Raw genomic sequence first — 15,996 nt, 5'->3', positions numbered from 1 at the left:
AAACAAACAAAACAAAAACTCTTCTAGCACGTGTGTTTACCTGTGTCAGCTGTGTTGTCGATGCCTCGAGTGAAAAGAAAGTGCAGAGCGCGAACGCACCAGAGTGACTGAAGGATTGCCGTAAAGCAGTATCTCTGGTCGTACGATGTGTATGACGTCATTGACACTTTAAAAGAGTTTTTAAAGCAAATAAGTGACTCAAAAAAATCTAACACCCAGCAATGTGTAATTTATTTGCATCTCCTTTCGAATACAACATTCAAATTACTAGAAAAAAAATTATATCCTGAGAAAAGTGGATTTTTATTGGTATAGCGCCATAGACCTCCATTCATTCTGCACTCGTCCTGTGAGCGCCCTCATATGGAGCCAGAGTGGAACTGCAACCAGTTCAAAAGCCGGAAGTGTACTGAGAGTGAAACTTCTCGCCATATTAGACATTCTCTGACAGTACTAACCAACTCAACCAGGCCCCACCCCTTTATTTTGCATATTAGTTGGGCGGGACTTATTTAAATGTGGAATTTTGTGACGTGTTTGTTCCAGGAAGAAAACTCAAGACTACAATGGAGGCGTTTCAGGGAGTTCAGAAACAGTGACACTGATATAGAGTTCAATCATGACAACTCTCTGAATAGTTTTAGGTAAAGGTATAATATTAAATATTATATAATTAATATATTAATGGACGCTCCTCAGTTCTCAGAAGCTGAAGCCGTCACAATTGGTTAAACTTCTGTAGTGGTGAACGGAAACTACAAAAAATATCATTTTTGCATTCCAGTAGCAGAAGATAAAATTTACAATTGCATTTCTGTGACTTTTCCAAAAGAGGAAAAAAACAAAATGTGAAGAGCTTGATTAACATAGTCAGAACAAAGATAAAGATGTAAACATTTTCGTCATTCACACATCAGAGTTAACTAGTTTTTAAAAATCTAATGCGAAGATAATATAACGCAAATTATGGTCTTAAAAATTATTCAATTTTTATATGAAATAAAAAAAGAGAGAATATATATATAAATAAAAAAAACGTTGCTAGATGTATTTATTTTTCCACTAATAACTGGACATTATTTTATCACTGACTGTGACAAGGGTCCATAAAAACATATGTAATATAATTGTTTTCAAATTAAAAATAATTATTCATTTGTTTTAAAAAATAATTTCATTTTATGGTGTGTATTTATTTAATACATATTTTAGGCCTCTCTCTCTCTCTCTCTCTCTCTCTCTCTCTCTCTCTCTCTCTCTCTCTCTCTCTCTCTCTCTCTCTCTATATATATATATATATATATATATATATATATATATATATATATATATATATATATATTAAGTTCTATTTGAAATAGTTGATTAATTATGGCAGAACTTTTTGTAAAAAATAAATAGATTCCATTTACACTCTATTAACATTTAAATAATTTAACTGTGTCTGTTATTTCCTTAATTTATCCTTTGCTTATTATTTTAAAATGATAGTAAAATATCACTTTAAACAGAGAGTGATATCATCTGAGCGTTTACATGTGCTGGGTTCTTCAGTCACAAACGATAGAGAAAAATTACAGTATTTTACCTCCTTTTTATAGAAGAGTCATGTTGTTTGCCTCATGATATGGAGGCCAGAACCTTGATAACAGGATTCAGAATATCCTAAAATATTATTATTATATTAATGTAGCTTGAGATTGTATTCTTTGTCTTTAAGTGTGTTTAGGGAGTATATATAACTAGAATGACTCCTAAATCTCTGGAGTTCAGTGTTTGAGCAATGCTGTACAGTCCCAGTGAAGTATGTCAGACTGAGAAAATGTCCCATGAACATTGTGTTCAGCACATTTTTTGGGGCTGTGTTTGCACCAGTATCATATTTACATAATTACTGTAAATATGAGTCAAGTGGTAAAACAACACTGACGGCATGCAAATACATACTGCCATCAGCAGACGCTGATCATTCTTTTGTTCTTCCTTCTTAATGCTGAAAATCCCAGAGCACCAATCACTACTCTACCGTTACCAAAAAAAGAAGTATGCATGGCAACCGATGTCTCATTTCATGCCTGCTTGCTCTAAACAATGAGCTCTCACAACCAACTGAGGAGAGTTACGAAAGTATGAGGAAGTGTTTTTATCTGATTTTTGATGACATTGGTTAGCGAGGTCAGCCATGGATGACGTTCCTCCATCGGTACTTGACATTCTTTCATCCGTGCAACACAAAAGGAGATGTTTTGTCCTGTCCTGGCACTCTTTTCGGTATAATGCCAGTGGATGGGTTGCTGTCAAGTCTTCTGATGCCACATGATAGCTTTGTGCATGGGAAAATGCTGAAATTTCAATATAATTCCCACTCACATTTATTCAAATATGCCGCCACGTCAGTGACATTAAAGGTATTTGTTTGAACAGTAAAGTCATTTCTATGGGAAAGAGCAGCCAGGACTAAGTGTTTCACATTCACAAGAAAATCAGTCCAACAGGTTTGGAATAACTTGAAGGTGAATAAATAATGACTGAATCTGCATCAGTGTTATTTCAATATCATTCATATACGATCATAGATTTTATTCATATTTCTTCAACTTTGAATTTCTTCAACTTCAAGTCTTTGTTAAAGTTATTTTAGTACTTCAGCTTCAACTAAGAAATAAAGAGAACTTTTTTTCTTTTTTTGCTTTGCTTTGCTTAACTTTGCATTCGCTTTTGATTTGCTTTTGTCTTGCTTTGCTGTGCTTTTGTTTTGTTTTTTGTTTTGTTTTGCTTTACTTTGATTTTGTTTTGCTTTACTTTGATTTTGTTTTGTTTTGTTTTGTTTTTTGTTTTGTTTAGCTTTACTTTGATTTTGTTTTGTTTTGTTTTTTGTTTTGTTTTGCTTTACTTTGATTTTGTTTTGCTTTACTTTGATTTTGTTTTGTTTTGTTTTGTTTTTTGTTTAGCTTTACTTTGATTTTGTTTTTTGTTTTGTTTTTTGTTCTGCTTTAAATAGCTTTTGTTTTGTTTTTTGCTTTGCTTTTCGTTGCCTTTGTTTTTTTTTGTGTTTTTTGTTTTGCTTCACTTTGCTTTGCCTTGCTTTTTTAATTTTTATTTCAGTTTTAGTTATTTTAATACTTCAACTTTAAAAAGAAAAAAAAAACTAAGGAAGAAAATGAAAATAAGAAATGTTGCCTTAGATTTGTAAATATTTTATTTTATTTCAGTTAACATGTTATATTACGGAGCCCTTAAAGGGATAGTTCGCCCAAAAATGATATTTAACCCATGATTTACTCACCCTCAAGCCGTTCAAGATCCATATGTCAATCTTTTTTCAGACGAACACATTTTCAGTTATTTTAGAAAATGTCTTGGATCTTTCAGTGGTTATAATGTGAAGCTATGGGGTCCACATCGTTCAAGTCCCAAAATGTGCATGCATCCTTCACAAAAGTAATCCATCCGGCTCCAGGGGGATAAACGAAGGCCTTCTGAGGGTAATCCGTGCGGTTTTGTCGTAAAAATATACATATTTAAAACTTTATAAACGAAAATAACGGTAGCGGTCGACGCGCGTTCACAGAGATGGATGCTGGTGTATGACGTAGGATGTAGCGTAGGAAGCGTCGTGACGTAGAATGAACGTGACAGCGCAGCCAGAGAGCAGAGCAAAACAAAACTCTACGTTCATTCTACGTCACGACGCTTCCTACGCTACGTCCTACGTCATACGCCAGCATCCATCTCTGTGAACGCACGTCGACCGCTACCGGAAGCCAGTTATTTTCGTTTATAAAGTTTTAAATATGTATATTTTTACGACAAAACCGCACGGATTACCCTCAGAAGGCCTTCGTTTATCCTCCTGGAGCCGGATGGATTATTTTTGTGAAGGATGCATGCACATTTTGGGACTTGAATGAGGTGGACCCCATAGCTTCACATTATAACCACTGAAAGATCTAAGACATTTTCTAAAATAACTGAAAATGTGTTCGTCTGAAAAAAGATTGACATATGCATCTCGAACGGCTTAAAGGGATATGGTGATTGAAAAGTTATATTTCAATTTTACGTTCTCTTGCAAATATTTTGCGTCCCGCTAAGAAACGTTACATTCGCTCGCAAAACCTTTTGAGTTTTCATTGCAAGCAAATGCAAAATTTCTCAGAGGTGCGCAAAACTTTTTCAAGAGAACTATAAAGCATTGAAAAATATTTTCCTCCCATCTCATATTTTTTCCATCACCATGTCCCTTTAGGTGCTCCGTATTTTATTTCAAGTTACGATTCAACAAAAGTGTTTCTTATGGTTTTAGCTTTGGTTAATGAAAACCCTGATTTGCCTATTGAGTGAACTGTCTTTAAAGGAGGTGCTTTATGGTTGTTGAGGGACTTTACAGAAGTATTTGTTGTAGTTACATCCTTAAAATTGCATATTAATGTGCAATCCTGCAAAAATCTCAAGTTACATCATAAAGGTGAAATAGAACTCAGCTTTCCAACTAATCTGCCATTTCTAACAGCGTTTTGATATTAGAGTTATATTTGAGTTAAATCCTATTGATTCACAGCTTCAAAGAGTCAGACATGCCTAAACTCTCAATTAACAGACATTTCAGTCACAGCTCTTTGGAAATAAACCGAACTGGAGCTCATTAAAGGTAAATGAGGATGGGCTTCATGTCCTCTGGTTAATAGAGTTTCATTAGATGAGACAATTGCTTAATGAGCACCCAATCAGAGGCTCACACAGCGCTCCCTATTGAAACATTGAGGCCTGAAGGCCCTTTCACATGACTCGCGTCAGGAGTTTAGCACACTTGGCATGAGACATGTGAAAAGACCTCAGTAGAGCAGGAGTCAGTGTTTGTGGTTCTTGTCCATCCCTAGGCGTCGATAATGACCGGCAGTGCCCTGAGTTTGGGGGTGGAGGGGGGAAAGAGCCACTGCGAGACGGTCAGCCAGCCTCACCTCAGCCCTCTGCGTAAACCCCCGCTTCTTCTCAACGAGACCAAGAACAAGAGCACGCTCCGCATGTCCGAGAAAACCTGGGAATCACGGAGGATCAAAGAGGAGATCCAGGACATCCTGTCGCCCACACCGTTAGAGCTGCACAAGGTGGACAAACTCCACAACATACTACATTGAACACACTGTTTACCAGTACTGTGCATTCCCTTTAGAAAATATGACGAGTTCCACTTCCTTCTGAGGTGCTGGTCAACATGGTTGGTATTAGTAACCGCTGGGAGAATACGGACAGCATTCTCAGATCTTAGAAAATGTCCCTGGGAAAAGACATGGAGATTCATCTGCATCCCCTCGTTGGTTAATATTAATATCGTGTGTGCTTTTTTTTCTGCGGTTTAACAGGAAATTTAGATATTTTTTTCCCAAACTCAAATGTGTTTTCACTGAAGATGCTTCATGCCATTTTAATGCAGTAAGCCAAGACCAATCATTTATGATGTAAACACATCTGTCCTATCAGCATATTTGTGGTTTATTTCCAAGGAAATCTGACATATCCCGGGAGTTGCTTTGCTTTGCTTTTGCTTTGCTTGTGGTTTTTTTTTTGTGTGTGTGTGTGTTTTTTGCGTTTCTTTACTTTGTCTTCGCTTTGCTTTGCTTTTGTCTTGCTTTGATGTGCTTTGGTTTTGTTTTGTGTATTGCTTTACTTTTGCATATGTTTTGTTTTGTTTTGTTTTGTTTTGTTTTGTTATATTCAGGAAAAAAAACAAAACAATTCGGTTTCGTTTTTTTTTTTTTTTTTTTCTTTACCACATTGGGAAAATGTTTTTTCTTGTTTTAAATACACTATAAACCTAACAAACTTATTGAGGTTTATGCTTAAAAATCTACAAGAACAATTTTAATTTTATTTATTTTATCTAATATTATTTATTTGTTTGTTTGTTTGTTTAATTTTTTTACAACTCAAGGATTTCTTTTTTTGGTGAACTATTCCTTCTGCTTAAGACATCTTCTGATGAAAACATTCAGAAGAAACTAGCTCATGGTTAAATTGTCGCAATCATTTTGTGTTTAACAGGTGACGGTGATGAAAGACCCAGAGAGCGATGACTTTGGATTCAGCGTATCGGACGGTTTCTTGGAAAAGGGTGTTTACGTGAACATGATCAGACCTGAGGGTCCAGCGGACCGTGCTGGACTCAAACCGTACGACAGGATCCTTCAGGTGCCTCTTCTCAGATCACCACACGCCCCCCCCCTCCCTCTCCCCAGCTATACGATCTGCCCAGCTCAGTTAAATATAAACTCACTCTGAGAGGCATGAGAGTGTCAATAGGCTCTGGGGAGGACAGGTCGAGTTAAAAAGTTATTTCTCTGGATCTTCTGCGTGGCTACACAGCACTTGTGGTCCTCTTTCTAATCTCCCATGCTTCACCGACTGTGGCAATGATACAATCTGTGTTAAGATACTTAACAGCTGTGGTGTTAACCACAGAAAAAAAAAAACAGCGTGTGTTTGTCAGTGGGGGTTAAAAAATGCTATGGTTGAGTTGGAGGAGCTTGCTTTATGGTGTCTGGTTTTATTTGTCATACCATTATCAAATATGATAACACACATTTTCAGAATAAACCCTTGTTCAGATAAACAAAAAGTATTTTAGAGACTCTGCTAACATGTGCCGCGGTTGCATTATTGATTTAATTGATTAAATTCATGAAAAGTCCCCTTCATGCCATGGACGACAATGATAACAATAAAGATATAGATCTAAAAATCATTCTAATGCAAAAGAATAGGTCCAAACCACACCTAAACAATATTGTTGGAACCACTTTAAAAATATTGTTTTCCAACTGATGAACAATAAAAACTTTGACAGCCAATCAGAATCCATCCACTTTTTTTGGAAATAGGCTCATTTTACAACTCCCCCAGAGTTAAACAGTTGAGTTTTACCGTTTTCGAATCCATTCAGCCAATCTCCGGGTCTGGCGGTACCACTTTTAGCATAGCTTAGCATAGATCATTGAATCGGACAAGACCATTAGCATCTCTCTCAAAAAAATGACCAAAGAGTTTCGATATTTTTCCTATTTAAAACTTGACTATTCTGTAGTTACATCGTGTACTAAGACCGACGGAAAATGTAAAGCTGCGTCATATCATTACGCCTGCTGAACTCATGGTACGGCAGCAAAGTTTCTTGATTATTACGCAGGAATGAGAGTATAGTTCCTAGCCATATCAGCCTAGAAAATCGCAACTTTACATTTTGTCTTAGTACACGATGTAACTACAGAAGAGTCAAGTTTTAAATAGGAAAAATATCGAAACTCCTTGGTCATTTTTTTGAGAGAGATGCTAATGGTCCTGTCCGATTCAATGATCTATGCTAAGCTATGCTAAAAGTGGTACCGCCAGACCTGGAGATCGGCTGAATGGATTCGAAAACGGTAAAACTCAACTGTTTAACTCTAGGGGAGTTGTAAAATGAGCCTATTTCCAAAAAAAGTGGAGTATCCTTTTAAAGAGCTTGAGCATTTAAAGCGGCGGACGACAAATAATAAACAGAACAATATTATCTGCTGGTGTGGACACTAATATAGTTATTGTTATCGTTCCTGGGGCTGGTTTCACAAAGAAAGACTTTGATTATGGCTTAGATATAGTAGATAGTCAGACTTCAGATAGACATCTAAATCAGACCGTTGCACAAAGCACTTAAGACTCTGACTATCTTAAGTAGGACTACACTGCAATGCATTCTGGGTAAAATAAGACACTTTTCAAAACAAAAAACATGGCGGATCGAGTAAGCGCATTCAACCGCTCAGTGCAGTTTACCCCAGCGGAAAATATGTGTTTGTTGGAGGAGTATAAATGACGGAGTATGTTTTTATGTTTCCACTGTTCGATCGCGCCCGTGCCTCTCTCTCTCTCTGAAACACACACACACACACACATTCCAGCATTGCAATCTTGACATCGCAGCCTATTATCAGCAGCCATATCACCCTGTAGCCCAAGACTGGTTGCCCACTGAAGCTAAGCAGGGCTGAGCCTGGTTAGTACCTGGATGGGAGACCTCCTGAGAAAAACAGGTTGCTGCTGGAAGAGGTGTTAGTGAGGCCAGCAGGGGTTGCTCACCCTGTGGTCTGTGTGGGTCCTAATGCCCCAGTATAGTGACGGGGACTATACTGACTATACTGCCAAAAGAGCACCGTCCTTCAGATGAGATGTTAAACCGAGGTCCTGACTCTCTGTGGTCATTAAAAATCCCAGGATGTCCTTCGAAAAAGAGTAGGGGTGTAACCCCGGCATCCTGGCCAAATTTGCCCTTTGGTCTCTGTCTATCATGGCCTCCTAATCATCCCCATATACTGATTGGTTTCATCACTCTGTCTCCTCTCCACCAGTAAGCTGGTGTGTGGTGGGCGTTCTGGCGCAATATGGCTGCCGTCGCATCGTCCAAGTGGATGCTGCACATTGGTGGTGGTTGAGGAGATTCCCCCCCTTCAATGTAAAGCACTTTGAGGTCTCAGAAAAAGCGCTATATAAATGTAACAAATTATTATGCTGCGTTCACACCAAATGCGAATAGAGCATCAAATCCGCGTCTATCGCGTCTAGTTCGACGCTTGAACATTTTGAATCCATTCGCGCGTCCAAAGCGAGCGGTTGAAGCGAAATAGACGGGCGTTCAGAGCTATGACTCCACTATGACTCTACTACTCCCTGTTGCGTGAGCGGTGTATTGCATTTCACGCATCGCCCGTGACGTTTGCGTCTGCTTGCGTCCACTGTTTAGACTATGAAAGGGAGCGCGTTGACTATGTAACGGCCCTAACAGTTACAAGGACATTTTACTTGGGAATGTAGTAACAAGAAGAAATGTTTAAATTATGAGCCATTTTCCCTTTTCTTCTGGCTGTTTGTAATGTAGGCTAACTGAGTGTTACTGCTGGTTGCCAAGGTAACATAGAGTCTTAAACCTAAGTTAGCCTGGGGGTAAGGTGTCTAATTTTTTTGGTCTAAATTAAGTCAGTCTTTATTTTTGTGAAACAGTCTAACTTGCATTAGACTAGTCTATGAGCAAATTTTAGACTAGTCTAACACTATAGACTAGTCTAAAACAGCTTTGTGAAACCGGCCCCAGGTGTGAACGGGCCTTTACGTGGAATTGTAGGGCGTTTACTGAAGTCTATATGTCTAAATGTTTCTGTGCCAGGTGAACCACGTGCGGACACGAGATTTCGACTGTTGTTTAGCTGTTCCCCTCATCACAGAGGCCGGAGACAAACTGGAGCTGGTGATCAGCCGAAACCCGTTAGCACAGCCGGGGGTCCCGCAGCCCCACGACTGCCATCCCCACTTCAACCCTGTAGGCCATTCCCGCGAGCACCAGACCAGCACGCTGGACCTGTGACCAGCGGGTAACTCGGACTAAGACTGCACCGGACCTTTCGATGCAACAGACTATCACGAGGAGCCATGATCCACTGGGTTTATTACACAACTCGAATGAACTGAAATATCCAGATCTTGGAAACAGTACAACAAAAGATTTGAGCCAGTTTTCCTTACAACACTCGAAAGGATCTGAGCCCGTTTTTAAAAACAGAAAAGAAAACAATTTTTTTTTTTTGGACTACTACAATGCATACAACACATGGACTTCACCCATCAAACATTTATTTTCTTTGATCTTTTTGTTTTGTTTCTTTCCTTTTCATTTTTGTTTTGTGTTTTGTTTTCACTAATTTTGTTTGGCTTTATTTTATTTATTTACTTTATTCAGATAAAAAAAACAAAACATACTGTGTCCAAATGTTTACAAAACAGGAAGATGATTCTGCTTTTGAAGTAGATCGCTATTAGACGGAAGCATTTTTTGTAGGTGTTTTACATTTCCATTTTCAGTAGCAAGTGTTTTTACTTACACAACAAACTGCAAATTAAGCTTTAGCTGTGTTTTAGTCCTGGCCCAGTCACTGCAGGAACACCTTCAGGCACACATTGTACTTTCTCACAAACACACGTTGCTACTATAAACAGACAAAAACACCACCATTCTTTGTCCCTTACACGCATAAACAGTATGGACTCCCAATAAACAAACTTAATTTTGTCTTTGTGTCAGACACAAACACTTCAGGCCATGAGTGCCACAACAACAATGCACAAGGTGACTGCCTGCTGCTCTGAAAAGAAAGTTGCTGTTTGATATTACCAACAAAGACTTCACAGCCTATCGTGTCAACATCACGTTTCTTATTTTTCAGGAGTTTAAGACATTTAGGTAACACTTTATTTTACAGTGTCCTTGTTACACATGTTACATGTAGTCACTGTAGTAATAACTATAAATTATGCATAATTACATGCAACTAACCTTATCCACACTCTATAGTAAGTACGTGTAGTGAATTATCATTACACAGTAATTAAATGTAATAATTACACTGTAAATACGAAGTGTAACCGACATTTTCCATGAATTGGGTGCGCTTTAGTGTCACTTTTTTTTTTCTTCTTTTTTTTTATGTAATAGAGACACAAAATCCATTTTTCTATCCTAAGGTAAATTAGATATGTTAGATAAACTATTATAAAACATAAAATAGCACATTTTAAACATACAAAATGTGTTTATTTCTCATTTAAAATACTTATTTTTGCTGGTCTTGAGCTCGTTGACTAAATCCAACAATTATAATCATGTCATGTTATTGACACAATCTGTTTAATGTTTTAACTTAATTTAATTGTAGTCAAAATATTTTTTAAATGAACAATTTTTATCTACCAGAAACGGTATTTAGCTTTTTTTCCTATATTTTGTGTGTAACCCAGTTACTGTATGAATTCCCTCATTACAAGTAACTAATATAACTCAAGTTTTCTAAATTTTTACATTGTTAGTGTTGACTGCATTGCTCAAGCTTAAACCGTTCAACTCTATATTTAGAATATATATATATATTTTTTTTTTTTTTTTTTTTTGCCAAATATGGTTATAAGTAATTTCAAACCAGCATTTCATCCCAAACTTACTAGCCTCTACCGAATGATGGCTTAATTTTGGCAATTTTTTTAAAACAGGGTTGAACCATTTTCTAAGCATTTTATATGGAGTCCAAAATTAAGACATAATTTTAGTTTGACTCACTGAAATCTAAATTTCTGGAGGACCTATTTTGTACCCTATTTGTGTGAAGTGCGTTTGCTCGAGACACTTCCATGAGAAACAAGAAGCTGTGATAATGACACATTTTAGTTAGCAGCACGTACATCCATTACCCACATCCTAAAACGGCCATGTGTACTCTCATGCAGCAATAAAACCAAGGTCTGACATGCCCTGACTTCTTTGACATGTCATTGACTTCTTGAAAAGCTTATCGCGGTAAGTGCTGTTACCCCCCTACCTTCTCTCTCCACATACCTCTCTTTATATTCTAACCCCAAACCGCTGCCACAATGTAGCATTCACTCCAGTCCCCGCAAACATCCAGGCCTCAAGGGCACGTACTTTCACGGTAGATTGTCGCCAAACTGCCGTTTGCCACCACTTGCCAAATATCACAAATGTTTCCACCACAGGCTATTTCGGACACATTGGTCTAGGAGCGTTTGTAAAGCTGGCACATCGTTAACTCATGTTCCTCGCACGTGGGCCACTAAGCTTTTACAAAGGTCATGTCTCTGTGGACATGCGGCCCCACAGTCTATTAACCTCCACTAAACATTTATCTAGTGTTTCAAAATCCGAGATTTATGGTCACAGTGGGCTGTGGTGGAATATATCTTGACATCTGAAGGGGAAATAAGGATGTGTAGTTTCGTCTGTCATAACGTGTGTTGGACTGTGGAATATTCCACTGCTATGTGAACCGTTTAAACCCCACAAAACAATTTGACAGGTTAAAGAGTTTGACGCAAACTTGTTTGAGGGTGTGTCTGATCCCTTTTTGTGTTTGTCTTGTAGATTTGTTGATTTGAGAACAAATCTTGAGATCAAATTACAAATCTTGTAGATTTGTTGATGGGATGTGATGTTTCAAAGAAAACCGCTGTCAAGATGTTTCTTGGCTAGGTTTGGGAATCGAGAACTGGTTTTATTTCAGAACTGGTTCCATTGTTTTTTTTTTGTTTTTTTTGCAGATGCAGAGGGAACACTCTGGAATACAAATACTCTGGAAAACAAACAATGTCTTTAATTGGAATCAGAACTGTTATGATTCCAATATATGCAGTTGGGACAGACGCGAAACAGTATTTTTATCCTTGATGAAGAAAGTTATAGTTTTTATAATCTTAAGGAATAGTTCATCCAAAAGTATGTCATTATTTACTTGTCTCAACACAAAGCTTTTTGGAACTTGACAGACATGAGCCATTGTGAATTGTTGTTGTATGTAAATGAGTAGCATGAACATTATTCGAAAATTCTCCTTTTGTGTTACACAGACTAAATGACACAATACGACTTTAAAAAAACAATGGTGAGTAAATAATGGCATAATTTTCATTATGGGGGTGAACTACTCTTTAAAACAATAAAAAGTAACCCACATGAAAACTACTTCACTGAAGATGTATCTTGGTTCATATTATAACCATAAGCAAATACCATTTCAGGAACCAAAATTCAGCTGTATCCTGTGATTTGTCAAAGTCAACAAAATATTTTCTTTTACATTTTAGGACTTCCCTTGTGTGGTTCAAGCAGTTTCCCCACACTTAAAAATCTAATTTTGGGGGGTTATTTCTCCTTCAGTGTGGTCCTGTCCACACCAAAACACTTATATACTCCGCAATTAATTGTGGATTAGCTGAATTTATTTCCTCACCCTGCAGTCTTTACAACCATGTTGGAAAGCACAAGCAAAATCTATTTGCAGTAAAGTAGAAAGCACTCATTGTTCTACAAGACTTTGTTGAACAATCAGAGTCTCTGTTCAGGCCCATCGCATTAGGAGTCTACCCAAGGCTCGCTCCTAGGCCCCTTTAAGTTTTTTTTTTTTTTCTCCCTACTACCTTCCTGTCTGTTGCGTAATTCAACCAACTGCCTCCAAAAGCTGACTACAAAAAATAAGACCTTTATTTATTTGATATTTCTTATTTGACATCTACTTTGCGGTAGACCACATTTTGTCTGCAGGTCGCTGCATTGCGGGCCAACGCCAGCAAGCAAAGTCTCAAAGAAGGGCCTGTTTTCATTTCAGAGACATTTAACCATGATAGTGTACGTATTGTAACATGTACGTACTATTCGAGGAGGAAAGACAAGTGGGTTCCTTTTATATGTAAACAAGGAGGGAATGATGGCACACCACAGCTCCAAAAATAGAAAAATATGTATTTCATGTTCTCACCACAGGTGATGTTTCAAGTCAAGTGGCTCTTCATCATTCCTTTTGTATGTGCAATATTGAGACCAGAGATTTTACATAAGCTTTATAAAGCTCCAAATGTGTTCATCCCTATGCATTTTGAATTCCTGATGTATGCATTGATATTAATGTGTATTTTTGAATGTGTAATATGAAAGTTCTATTCTCTGTACAGTATTTTTGTATGAACTCTAAACCTTGCTGTTTCCACAGCGTATTTGAAGCACAATGGCGAAAGAGAACTGATAATCAAGTCTATTCTGGTTTGGCTAGACTGGTTTGGTGTTGAGACCCATTCCTTATCGATACGGGAATGTGCTAATGATATCCTTTTCTAAAAACAACTGAATAAAAGAGGTAAAATGCACCACTGTGAGTCAAATTCAATGTGTTTGATCACTGTAAATGCAATTTCGTGAGAGGCCACTGATTCTTACAATTTTACCTACCACTAGTTTTTATTCAATGTGTGCATAAATTCACCATTTCATTCGATTTTCTGTAAATTTGATCACAATTATAACATTAAAGTCAGGGAGAGGTTAAGGTTTCGGTTTTATAAGGTTTTGTAAGGTTTCAAATGTCCTACTTTATTATACTCTGATGTTTTCTGATTTTTATATATGTGTTCATAAATATCTGACAAAGTTGGTCCACTTTCCATATTTAATCTGCCATTAGATTATATTAGTATATAGTTTTATTATTATAAATATATTCCGAATATGTTACATTTTAAGATTTAATAATAATACATTAATATTATATACAGTATATATACAGTGTAAAAAAAAGTTGCAGCCTTAAATTTAAGTATAATCAACTTGGATGTTTAAGTAATTTCAACTTAAATTATAATAAACTGACTTAAAATGGGTTGAATCTTATATAAAAAAAGGTTAAAATTGCTTAACTTTGATTATTTTGAGTTGAAAATTGAATTTTGATGAGTTAAAGCAGTGTAACAACATATGTTGTCGTAACTTATTGTATATTATTGTGTCATTTCATAATATATATACAGTGTAAAAAAAGTTGCAGCCTTAAATTTAAGTATAATCAACTTGGATGTTTAAGTAATTTCAACTTAAATTATAATAAACTGACTTAAAATGGGTTGAATCTTATATATATATATAAAAAGTTAAAATTGCTTAACTTTGATTATTTCGAGTTGAAAATGTAATTTTGATGAGTTAAAGCAGTGTTAAAACATGTTGTCGTAACTTATTGTATAATATTGTGTAATTTCATAATATACAGTGTAAAAAAAGTTGCAGCCTTAAATTTAAGTATAATCAACTTGGATGTTTAAGTAATTTCAACTTAAATTATAATAAACTGACTTAAAATGGGTTGAATCTTATATATAAAAAAGTTAAAATTTCTTAACTTTGATTATTTTGAGTTGTAAATTGAATTTTGATGAGTTTAAGCAATGTAAAAACATATATTGTCATAACTCATTGTATAATATTGTGTCATTTCATAATATATATATACAGTGTAAAAAAAAGTTGCAGCCTTAAATTTAAGTATAATCAACTTGGATGTTTAAGTAATTTCAACTTAAATTATAATAAACTGACTTAAAATGGGTTGAATCTTATATAAAAAAAGTTAAAATTGCTTAACTTTGATTATTTTGAGTTGAAAATTTAATTTTGATGAGTTAAAGCAATGTAAAAACATATGTTGGCGTAACATTGTATAATATTGTGTCATTTCATAATACAGTGTAAAAAAAAGTTGCAGCCTTAAATTTAAGTATAATCAACTTGGATGTTTAAGTAATTTCAACTTAAATTATAATAAACTGACTTACAATGGGTTGAATCTTATATATAAAAAAGTTAAAATTTCTTAACTTTGATTATTTTGAGTTGTAAATTGAATTTTGATGAGTTTAAGCAATGTAAAAACATATATTGTCATAACTTATTGTATAATATTGTGTCATTTCATAATATATATATACAGTGTAAAAAAAAGTTGCAGCCTTAAATTTAAGTATAATCAACTTGGATGTTTAAGTAATTTCAACTTAAATTATAATAAACTGACTTAAAATGGGTTGAATCTTATATATAAAAAAGTTAAAATTTCTTAACTTTGATTATTTTGAGTTGTAAATTGAATTTTGATGAGTTTAAGCAATGTAAAAACATATATTGTCATAACTTATTGTATAATATTGTGTCATTTCATAATATATATATACAGTGTAAAAAAAAGTTGCAGCCTTAAATTTAAGTATAATCAACTTGGATGTTTAAGTAATTTCAACTTAAATTATAATAAACTGACTTAAAATGGGTTGAATCTTATATAAAAAAAAGTAAAAAATTGCTTAACTTTGATTATTTTGAGTTGAAAATTTAATTTTGATGAGTTAAAGCAGTGTAAAAACATATGTTGGCGTAACATTGTATAATATTGTGTCATTTCATAATACAGTGTAAAAAAAAGTTGCAGCCTTAAATTTAAGTATAATCAACTTGGATGTTTAAGTAATTTCAACTTAAATTATAATAAACTGACTTAAAATGGGTTGAATCTTATATATAAAAAAGTTAAAATTTCTTAACTTTGATTATTTTGAGTTGTAAATTGAATTTTGATGAGTTAAAGCAGT

General features: G+C 35.4%; 1 protein-coding gene across 3 annotated transcripts in view; it reads left to right on the top strand.

The window, feature by feature from the left end:
• The window catches only part of grip2b (glutamate receptor interacting protein 2b), a gene marked incomplete at its 5' end in the record, with an annotated part of 126,390 nt that extends 112,643 nt beyond the window's left edge, over positions 1-13,747 (top strand). For all 3 annotated transcript variants that reach the window (XM_084116299.1, XM_084116300.1, XM_084116301.1), the window contains 3 exons: positions 4,881-5,108; positions 6,043-6,189; positions 9,194-13,747. In XM_084116299.1, coding sequence (XP_083972425.1) covers positions 4,881-5,108; positions 6,043-6,189; positions 9,194-9,391 — 573 coding nt within the window. In that variant the 3' untranslated portion in view covers positions 9,392-13,747. The remainder of the gene's footprint in view (positions 1-4,880; positions 5,109-6,042; positions 6,190-9,193) is intronic.
• Positions 13,748-15,996: the final 2,249 nt, after the last annotated feature.

Source organism: Abramis brama (assembly GCF_963993115.1).
Source record: "Abramis brama genome assembly, chromosome: 6".
Classification (NCBI taxonomy): domain Eukaryota; kingdom Metazoa; phylum Chordata; class Actinopteri; order Cypriniformes; family Leuciscidae; genus Abramis; species Abramis brama.
Note: the sequence above shows the minus strand (reverse complement) of the source record. Positions and strands in the feature narration are given on the sequence as shown.